The following is an 11,195-nucleotide window of genomic DNA, read 5'->3' on the forward strand; positions in this document are numbered from 1 at the left end:
CTGCCATATCCCCCTTATCTACCTCCATGTGTTGTGCCTATGTTTGGCACTGCCAATATCCCAGTATCATACCTGCTGGCAAGTCTTTCTAGTTTTTCTCCCAAGTAGTTCATTCCCTCTACATAATGGCTTACCCAGTGACTCTATTTTTGCTCCAGGTACTTGATGACTGTGGGGATACTTTCTTCCCACATGTTGTACAATCTGTTTCAGGAGGTCCCTCTATCATTCTATTTTTTTCCTGCTACTCTACTGCCCTTTCATTCCTGGGGCTTCCTAGCCCAGTATTTCTGGGTGGTTCTTGGTTTTCCTGGACCTTTAGGCGTATGAGCCACACAGTCTCTACACATTTTTCGGTCTCTATCAAGAACCCTTTCAAGGCTTCAAGTTCTCACAAATGCTCCTGGCATTCTGCGTTAGCTCGGATGCATGTTTGTCCAATTGCATGCCTATTGCAGTTAGTCTGTCTCTGTTGTTGAGCATCCTGTAATGGTTATTGCTCGATCTCTGCCTGCAATGCTGTTTCCCTGGCTGCACCCTCTTCTAAAAAGTCTTCAGGGACTGTATTTCTTCCCATAGTTGGTCCTTTTCTCCCTTCACCTTTTGCCACTGAGCCCGCAACTCTGCGCACTCCTCAGTTTTGGCTCTTACCTCTGTTTTGAGGGACTGCTTACGATCTTGTAACGCCTCCTGACTCACCATATAAACTTTGATTTTCTCCATCTCTTTGGATATCACCTTCCCTGTTTCCTCTGTTTGGACACGACTTTTAACCAGCTCACCTCACAGCTCTTCCACATGTTGTTTAACTTGCCTGCATCTCAGTTGCCAATTCTCCAACTCCTCTTGCAACTCTTCTATCTGGTCCACCTGGCTGTGGACTTCTTTCTGGACATCTCTAATGAGACTTTTGGGTATCTCTAGCTTCAGTAGGACATCCTTTTTTTCCCTCATCTGGTCTATCCTGGGTTCAGAAGGCTTGATCCTCCATTCAGCCATCTCTTTTTGCATCTCTTGCAATTTTTCCTCCCATTGTCTGCTCTTATCAACCTCCTTCACCATGAGCTGTTCCAGCACTCGAGCCTTTTCTGTCTCTGCTGCAAGCAGGTGCTTTATTTCCTTCGACCCGCCTTCTTTCTTCCTGGGTTGCGCCTGCAGCTCTAAAGCAGCCACCTTTAGGTGTCTGCCCTTTGCCGTGGCCATGGTAACCAAATTGTCAGACTAGGTGTCCTCCTGATAGCAGAGTTTGCGGAGAGACAGAGATGGCATTCTGCCACAGATGTCGATCTATGAAAAGCCATAGAGGGGTCCAGAAAACTCCTGCCCTGCCAGAGAACATGACAGAGATCCAGTAGAAGCAATAGCCAAGGGCAAAGTCACCCAAATTAATATTGAACCCTGTTGCCCAGACGCTTCTTCTTCTAGTCCAGGGGTCCTTATAGCAAGGCACGAAGCTGACTAGAGATGACCTGAGCAAGGTACGGTGTCCAGGGCAAATCAACCTGTGTGGGGCCTCACCCCAAGATGTGAGGAAGCTGGCAGCAGATTTGGCAGTGAGGAGGGAAAGGGTACCGAGCAGCTGGAGGCGCTGGATTCGGTGGCAGATTCAGTGGAGGGGGCAGTGCCAACTGGCTGCCTGTGAAGTCGGGAGTAGCATGGAGGCACGGCGGCCACTCTTCACAGCTCCTCTGGGCCCCTGAAAGCATGGGGCCAAGGGTGGATGCCCCAAACCCTATCCCCCGAGATGGTCCTGATGCTGACCCTGGCCAGTCACTTTAGGAGCAGGAAGTGGGTGGGTGACCAGGCCGTGATGGAAGGTTCTAAACATCTGTCTCAACCAATCTGCTCATGTGGGAACATGTAAAACTGGAATGAGCAGCTGTGTCAGGCAGGCTAAAGCCCTAGGTTTGAGGCCATGATCTGTACACACTGTACACAGTCTTCTTTATGCACTGCAATTGTTTGTGCAAATTAACCAAACACCATCATTTTTGGGGTTTAGATGACTGTGAAAGTGACCAAAGAAATAAAAAGGAACACAATGCCACCCCTTGTTTCCACCCATGACTTCAGAAAACCAGCTTCATGCCTTCCTATAAGAATCCCTAGACCAGGAGAGGACGTGTCTGGTCAACTTTGCCCTTGGCTTATACTTCTACTGGCACTCTGACAGATTCTTTGAGAGGTGAGGAATTTTTCAGACCCCTCTCTTATTGTAATGACTGTCTCTTCAGAGATAAGTAATCTCAACTGACAGCAGAGCAGGGCACAGATAGAAATTGATTGTCCCCACCAGAGCACCAGGCAGCCCCCTGTGAGCAGGGTGAAATGCCCTAACCCCAGCCAGAAGATAGTTGTCTCCTGGCTTGCTGCTCCCTGCCAGACCCTGGGATAGCACCCAGGGAGAGATTAGAGCTCCCCCTGGTGATGGCAGGGGCCAACTTCAGGGCTGCAGGAAATGGGAACAGTTTGCTGCCATTAGCAGCAAAGAGAGGTGAGAAAAAGCCAAATGCAATTTGATTGAATGTTCTATTTTTTAATTGAAAGTGAGGTTTTAAATTTGAAGTATTGTTTAGTTGTATTGTTTACAATAAAAAGTCTTGTATTATAAAGTCTGTCTAACTTTATCCAGAGTACATAGTTAGTCCAATAAAACATATCATCCTAAGAAATCCTTCCTTCTCATGTAATACAAGTAAATTTCCAAAAATGAATTGCAATATTTTTTTTTTTCAGTGTGAACACGTAGGTTACATTTCTAGAACTCTCCAATTGTGCAGGAAGACTGCTGGCAGTAGATATGAGCTTTAAAAAAAACAGGAAACATGATATACATACAGAAGTAGTATATTATCTGAGGAAAGTAGATAGGGAATTTCTGAATACACTTAATCATAATACAACTGTTTTGACAGTGTAAGTCAATATATTCAAACTAAGATAAGAAAAAATGTTTTTCACACAATTAGCCTGTGCACTCTATTGCCAATAGATAGACTCAAGGGCAATAGTTTATAGGATTAATTGACAGAGTGTACATTTAAATAGAAAATATAAATACCCATTTCTATAAATACACCTTACCACTGAAAGCCAGCCTCACAGCAGCAATGATTTAGAAATGCAACACTACAAGAGATTTAAGGGAGAGATATTATTTTATGTGCTGAAACGTAAGACAAATCATCTCCACCCAAGAAGAGGTTGAGAGGAAATGTTTGCTAAGGCTAACTTCTGAATGCAGCGTGTCACCTTGCTTTGAAATATCCAAAAGTGGTTACTCTTGGAAGGAGGGCTGCAGTCTGTATAGTCCAGCCATCTGATTTGGTAAAATTGTACTAATGTCTATAAGCAGCCACCTCTTTGCTGCTTCCCAGGCAAAATAAATAAGTGCTGTGTTTTAGTATTTAGATAAATTAGATGTTTGTAAACAGCAGTATGTCTTGTGAACTTAATTTAAGAAGAAAGAATTAAGCTCTAAGGGGCTTGTCAAAAGTAGACTGGACCTTTCCCACTAGCCACATAAATCAATGCTTAAGAGAGACCAATTATATATTGCCTTTGGAATATTAAATCATTACTCCTTTATTTTAAAAAGCTGGAAAAAAGAAAAGGCTAAGAATCAAATATATTGATAAACCATTTTCTCTTCACGATGTCTTTGAAGGTATCCTTCACATCCTGGTTCCTCAGACTGTAGATGAGGGGGTTCAGCATGGGAATCACCACTGAGTAAAACACTGCCAGTACTTTGCTTGTGTCCAGGGAATAGCTGGACCTGGGTCATACATTCAAGAAGAGAATGTCCCCATGAAATATAGAGACCACAGTTAGATGGGAGGCACAGGTGGAAAAGGCTTTGTTGCTGCCCTCAGCAGAACGGATTCTCAATATGGTACTGAGGATGTAAGTGTAGGAGACCAGGACAGTCAGAATGGTGGTTAATTCAATAAGTCCCCCAAGGTTAAATATCAGGATTTCATTGATGTGAATATCAGAGCAGGAGAGTGATAAGACAGGAGTGAGATCACAATAGAAATGATTGATCTTATTAGACCCACAGAAGGACAAATGGAACGTAAAATGTGTGTGCACCATGGAATGTAACAGTCCAAGTGTATACGATCCAAACACCATTGTGACACAGACTCTTGGGAACATAACAACTGGGTAAAGCAGTGGGTTACAGATGGCCACATACCGGTCATAGGCCATTGCAGACAGCAGGAAACACTCTGTGGTCCCCAGGGCTATACTAAAGTACATTTGTGCTGCACACCCAAAGACAGAGATGGCTTTTGTCTCTTCCAAGAAGCTTGCCAGTGTCTTGGGTGCCACCACAGAGGAATAACAAATGTCCAGGAAAGACAAGTTACTGAGGAAGAAGTACATGGAAGTGTGAAGTTTAGGGCTGATCTTGATCAGCAGAATCATCCCAAGATTTCCCACCAGTGTGATGATGTAAATGAATAGGAACAGCACAAAGAGAATGACCTGCACTGTTGGGTTGTCTGTCAACCCCATGAAAATGAATTTGGTTACCATCACAGTATGGTTTCTCTCAGCCATCTCTCCAAAATATTTTACCTGCATGGAGTAAGAAACAACCCATTATACCAAAACAGATTCCATGGTTCATGCACTGTGATATTTTATCTCTGTAAGTGATGAGAACTAAATGGTGAAGAAATGTTATATTAATGAATTCCAGGCTCGCTTTCCTAATAAAGGAGGTATACTTATAATCCATTAATTGGATCTTTTTTTTATTTTTGGAGTTTTTTGTTTGGCTCTTTCAGGGAGTGTGTGGCTGGAAGATTTGATGCATATTTTTAAGATGTTGTCTTTTCACTCTCTCCTTGCTCTGATCCTCATTCATAACTATCAATAATGATGCTAAAGGTTTTGTGATGACAATATCACAAATGATAGCAATTAGCAATATGGGTTTATAAAGGTTCATTACATGAGTGTTCAGATGAAGGCATTCCAAAGCAGAGTGCCTTCATTAAATTCTGTCTGCACCCAGTGAGCAGGGCTCTGCTTACGCATCCCAGAACTGCTCCCTGTGATTTTTACAGAAGTGAGGGGCGGTGTAGGGTGAGGATGGAGTTTGTTCTGCGGCTTTCCCAGCTGGTGCTGGAGGGTGGGCAGGTGGATTGGAGCCTCCCGTAGGTGGTAGGCTCCAATCCACCCCACGCCACACTCAAGTACCACTTGGGGAACCTCAGAACAAACCTCCCTCCCCAACAGATAAGGTTTGTTGGGTCAGGAGGTTCCATTTAGCTCACGATGCTTTCTGTGAAGCACCATGATTTAAACCCAGGAGCTGCACTTCCATCTGCATCTAAAGACATAAAAATAGTGCTCAAAACCACACTGGGCACATAGATTCATAGATGCTCATGTAAGGAAGGACTTTTTATAGCATCTAATCTAACTTCCTGTATAGCTCAGGCAATATCATTTTATCCAGCTATGCCTCTAATGAACCCTGTAATTTATTTTTAACCAAAACAGATCTTTTGGAATGACATCCATTCTTGATTTGAAGACAACACAATATGAAGAATCCTGTACCTGCCGGAATCATCCATTCCATTGGTTAAATACCATCCTTTTCAAACATGTGCTTCATTTCTATATTTACATTTTTACTTTAATTTTAAATTATTAGTTCTTGTTATGCCTTTCCCTATTAGATTAAAAACCTTTAGCACCCAGTATTTTTTCTCTGGAAAAGACTCCATATACAGCACAAGTTCACACACATATATTAGGCCAAATTCCCATTCATTTTCATATACTTAGTAATAAATGGTTCTTAAAATAGTTTAAATGAAGTCACTGGGACACTTCTGATATAGCTGTGTCCACTACTATTGAATAGTCAAATAAGAAAAGCTTGAGGGAATGCTAACCTACTGAGATCAACAGACACATCCGAGAGTGGGGAAGAGAGATGGGTTTTTGTGTAATTGAGGCTTTACCGATTAACTTCATATACCGTTTAGGATCTGAACAGAGTTATTTCCTCTTATCTTTTCTCCCACATGCATTTTGCTCCGTTATATTTTCCAAAATAAAAACAACAATAATAAGAGAGTCATAAAGTAATGCTTCCTAATTTTTATCTCTAAGGACAGACCTGGTGTTCTTCTTGTTGACTTCTTGCCTAGGGGAACCACAGTAAACTGAAGAAACTGAAACATGTGGAGCATGACCTAGACATTTCTGAGGTGCTGGGGTTTTGCATTAAATGCTCACCTACCCACCATCTTGAGAGCCACAGAGGCAAGCTCATTGTTTAAATGAATTGTGCTGCCTCCTTCCCCTACAACTCAGAAGATGAAGCACAAAACTACAAGGGTGACGTTTTCGGGATGGCAGCAAGGTGATAAAGGTTGTGTAACAGTGGCTGCACAATGGCAAGGATTTTTATGTCAGGATGTATAGCCTTGTTCACTGGTAAAAAAGCCCACTGATGAACTGATGGAGAAGGGGACTATGCTGTTCTGCACATTGGCACTGGCGATGCAGAAAAATTCAGTACAAGTTGTATCTGTTTTCCTAAATATTTGTTTGAGGGGAAAAAAAATAGAAAATAGGAGGCATTGCCCTCTAACTGGCCCTCATATAGAGTCATCTGTACTCCTAATTATTAGTATGCTTTACAAAGGAGATGAGTACCATCCTCGACACTGGAGGAAACTGCAGCATGGAGAGGTAAAACAACAAGCAAAGACTTTACAATCCAACATAGTTGCATAGTGAGCATCCCTAAGGACACCGGAGCTTACTTACCTGTGGAATGGAAATATGACTAATCCGTCCAAACAGTTTCCATATGAAAAACTGAAGGATTTGTGTGGAGGTGAACTCTTGCTAGAAGTTTATATTTGCTTGTAAATCTTTTGGGATCAAAGCATAATTTTGCTGTGCTCTTCAGAATATCCCATAAGATAATTATGTCTTTGGAGAACAATGGGTATACATCTCAGTGGATATTAATTTATATATTTTTAAAAATTAGTCTCCTTTGCTGTTTCTCCTTTCTGGGAAAAAAAAAAGTGTTAACAACTCAGAAACCTGATTTTATAACAAGTCATGGTAATATATTTCTACTAATTTCTTTTCCCAGTGGATACTGGAATTTCAGCTAATTAAATACTTTTCCTGAAAGTGTCTACTTCCCTTTATTTCTTGATTTTTTATAAAAACAACAATGTAATATATGGGGGCATTTATTCTTTTCTGTAGCATCTGATATGCTTCATTTCCCTGCTTTTGGAAATGACTCAAATTACCAAGTTTATTTCTTCCCTCTTTTCTCTTTTGCTTTGGATTTGCATGAGAAAAAACATTTCAAACATTTTTCCTAGGAAAAAAAAAACACTTTTCTGACTGACTTCAGTTGTAACCAGCAGGTATTGTGGCAAGAACTAACCCAAATACTAATATTAATTCAGAGAGAAAATGAGATACAAATTATGAAAAAAACCTGCATAGAAAAGCAGGACTAGGGAGGGGACCTCAAGTGGACATTTAATCTAGCCCCCTGCTAAGAGCAGGTTATTCAGTACATCTACCATGCTAGACAAGAGTTTGGCATATACTTGCTCCTCAGGTTGTAGACCAGGGGCTCAGCATGGAAATCACCACTGTGTACAACAGCAATGCCACTCTGCCCTTGTATACCTCGCTAGTCTACAGATTAATATATCAATTGATGAATACATATATAACTTGAACAGGAGCCCTAATAACAGAATGAATTGAAGTTCATGAATACAAAACTAGGCATACCATATATGACTTGTACAGAAAAGCTGGAAAAGTTGCTCATTAGTTTTAAAGGTACTTTCAAGGCCAACAGGGAGAGAATGAACTGATAAAGCCAGTGCAGAACATCAAATCAAAGATCACAGTGACATGGCAAACAGGGGTCCCTATCTGGTGGGAATTTGCACTAATTAGTGAGAAGTAGAATGAGGATGATGTCCATAACATTGTTTCAGTAAATGAAGAAATCTGTAAATGCATACTGTAAACATGAAGTTGGTTTCATCAGTGTGTAAAAAGGGGCCTTGTCACCAGTAATACTTTTACTGGGTTTTGAGGTTATATTCGTGCCTGTACATGCCTGCAAATGGACCGGTTTGTCATGGATGTTAGAGTCTAGGCTTATTTGTAGATAATAAACTTAGTAAAGCTCATTGTCACTGTTAGGGTACCAATATTTTTATCTTGGGGAGCACTAGTTTTCCAGCTGAATAAAAGGCTTAACCTGTGGCCGGCAGAGCTGCTTAATACAAGGCAGAATGATATATTAAAAGTAAAATTGCAAGATGCTTAGGCAAGCATTTTCCTAACAATGGCATAGTGTTGTATGGATGTATGACTCATTGTGTAAGAAGAACAAGATGCAGCCCACCAGCTATCATCAGGAGATAAAGCAGAAGTAAGACCTTGGAGATGAAGGAGATGAAGGAGTCAGCAAGAAACAGCAAGTGACCAGAGGAAGCAGAGGTCAAAGTCTTAGGCTCATAGCAAAAAGACACATAAACGAGTGAAATGCATAGGCAATTCCATGCTAATGAAGTAAACAGAGGCAGAGCTTGAGATAGGAGGAGATATGGGTGGAACAGAGGCAGGTCCTCGGTTTGTTGGACCTGACCCGATGCTGTCTTCATTCTGAATACAGCTGTTGTCAAGCAATGTGCTGGTGTTAGCTCCCTGTATGCTCCCAGATTTACAGAATCATATAACAACATTAACAAAATCTGCCACAAAACACTGGTGATTACCTGGAGACTTACACTCCCAACCCAGCATACACAGAAGATAGTGATGGCAATCAGCTTGCTGCAGCAAGTGAAGAAGTCTTTGCATCTGCCCTCAGCACAGCAGATGCTCAGGGTAGTGAAAAAGATCCAAATGAAGGAGACAAGAATGGTCACTGTGATAGTTAGGCAGCTAATCCTCACAAAGACAAAGATCATCTCATAAGCATGGGTATTAGAGCAAGAGAGTTCTAAAAGGGGTGGAATATCACCAAAGTAGTGCTTGATCTTGTTGGACCCAAAAAAGGATATGGTAATAGTGAAAGCACTATCACTAATAAGTGCAAAATACTGGCTGCATATATGGCAACTTTGAACTGGGCACAAAACCTCCTGCACATGGAGACTATGTAGGTATACAGATGTAGGTTATAGATGGCCATGTAATGGTCATATGTCATCATCATTGTTGGCAGGATGCACTTGCTGACCCTACATGCAACAGACATAATTGGACCAAACTGCATTATAAAAAATGGTTTTACTCTCCTTTAAGAAACTTGCCATCATTTTAGAAGTGGTGATGGAGGAATAGCAGGCATAAAAATAGTCAGCTGGCTAAGAAAACAGTAATAGCAGTATGAAACTCGGAATCAACTCTGATTAACAAGATCATCCCAAGGTCCCCAATCATTTTAATGACATTGGGCCTTGTCAGACTTCACAGTGAAAACTGAAGAAATGTTAATCAGCTTAGTGGAAGAGTCATCTGTCAGGCTAAAAAAACCTCCTCTGACTCTCCCTGACCTGCACAGCTGTGACTTGCTACTAGAGGGTTTGTGAGCAGGGGTGGGACAAGGGGCTGTACCCACGAGTTGTCACTAGAGCAAAGGCAAGAAATTATTTCCACTGGAGGGCCACTTAATGAGTTTTGGTGAGCTGTAGAGGGCTGCAAGGGCAGCCTGTCTGGTTGATGAGTGCCCCACATCTTGGTCACCATCTTCAGACCAGAAGATGCACCTCAAACCCCTGACCTTTGCCACTGGAAGTCCCTGCCCATGACCTGCAAATACTCCTTTTGGGAAGGAGAGTGCTATCATCTTGAAACTGAAAAAAACCCCAAAAAACAAAAAACCCCAAAGCAAATCATATCCTAAAACATAAAACATTTACTATAATTCATTTTAATGTTATTTAAAAATATTTTTGTCCTGAATTTAGATTTGTTTGCATAGTATATTTAGAGGCAATTGCATAATAGCTCAAAATAACCTCTTACTTTTGTATATTGTGTGTGGGGAGGGGGTAAGGGAGTGTATGTAGGTAGGTGGCTGGGGAGTGGATGTGTGCATGTGGTGGAGTTTGGCAGGGTGCAGTGTGGGTATGGTGGGTGGGGTATATGTGGATGGGTGTGCTTGTGGAGGGTTGTGGGTTATGAGAGGTCCTTGGAGTCCTTGAAGCGTGCCAGTCTCTGGTGCTGCATGTGTGGGCAGTGAGGGGGGCCAGCCACACCTGCCACCATGGCATGCAGCTTCCCACACTCCCACCCAAGTCCCCAGTCACTGGTGGTGGTGGCAGCATGAAGGGTCAGCCCCACGGAGCCCTGGAAGTGTAGAGCATGAGGCTCAGCCAGGGAAGCAAGGAGAGGGGCATAGCCAGCCCAGCTGCAATGCGTGGAACTCCTCACTGTTCTCCATGTCCTGCATGTAGCAGTGAACAGGACCGGGCATCCATCTCCACCACTCAGGGCTCTCCCCAGAGGTGGATGGCTTGGGCAAACTGCATGCAAGCTTCAGGTGATGGAGCCAGGCAAACCCTATGCCCAGGCTCCAGGCTGCTGCCACCCCACCCTGGGTTCCCAACGGCCCCTGGGCACCGGCATAAGCCCTGTGCGCCCACCTGCTGCTGCCACTCCCCCATCACTGCCACTTCCCCCACTGTCACTGCTGAGTGCCCCTGCTGCTTCCTTTAAAGCCCTACAGAGTGGTTCCAATGAGGATGGATCTAGACGATTCTCAGCAGTGAGAGATGAAAGAACAAGAAGCAATGGTCTCACGTTTCAGCAAGGGAAGTTCTAAGAGATGCTCTAACTGAAAATGCCTGAAGCACCTCATGTATTCGGTGTCCCGTGCTTTCAAATGGTGGCAGGGGTGCTTAAACCAAAGCTCATTCAGCATTTTGAAGTGAGGAGATCCTGAACACATGAGATGTGGAGGCTGCTGGAACACACTAATTAGCACGCTCCAGCAGACTCAATTAATCAAATCTGTTGTGATGCACTGTGATTACACTAACTCTGCAGCCTAGTTAGGCTCCCGGAGTAACGGATTTGGGGTGGGAGGAATCCTAGGTTCTGATAGAATCATAGAAAATTATGGTTGGAAGGGACCTCAGAAAGTCATTTAGATCAAA

General features: G+C 42.8%; 1 protein-coding gene across 1 annotated transcript; it reads right to left on the reverse strand.

Moving 5' to 3' along the window:
• Positions 1–3,615: 3,615 nt before the first annotated feature.
• On the reverse strand, positions 3,616–4,569 carry LOC102376728 (olfactory receptor 1019-like). Its single transcript, XM_014523977.1, is given in 1 exon segment — positions 3,616–4,569. A coding segment is annotated over 1 exon segment (954 nt).
• Between the last annotated feature and the right edge of the window lie 6,626 nt (positions 4,570–11,195).

Source organism: Alligator sinensis, unplaced genomic scaffold (assembly GCF_000455745.1).
Source record: "Alligator sinensis unplaced genomic scaffold, ASM45574v1 scaffold1_1, whole genome shotgun sequence".
Classification (NCBI taxonomy): domain Eukaryota; kingdom Metazoa; phylum Chordata; order Crocodylia; family Alligatoridae; genus Alligator; species Alligator sinensis.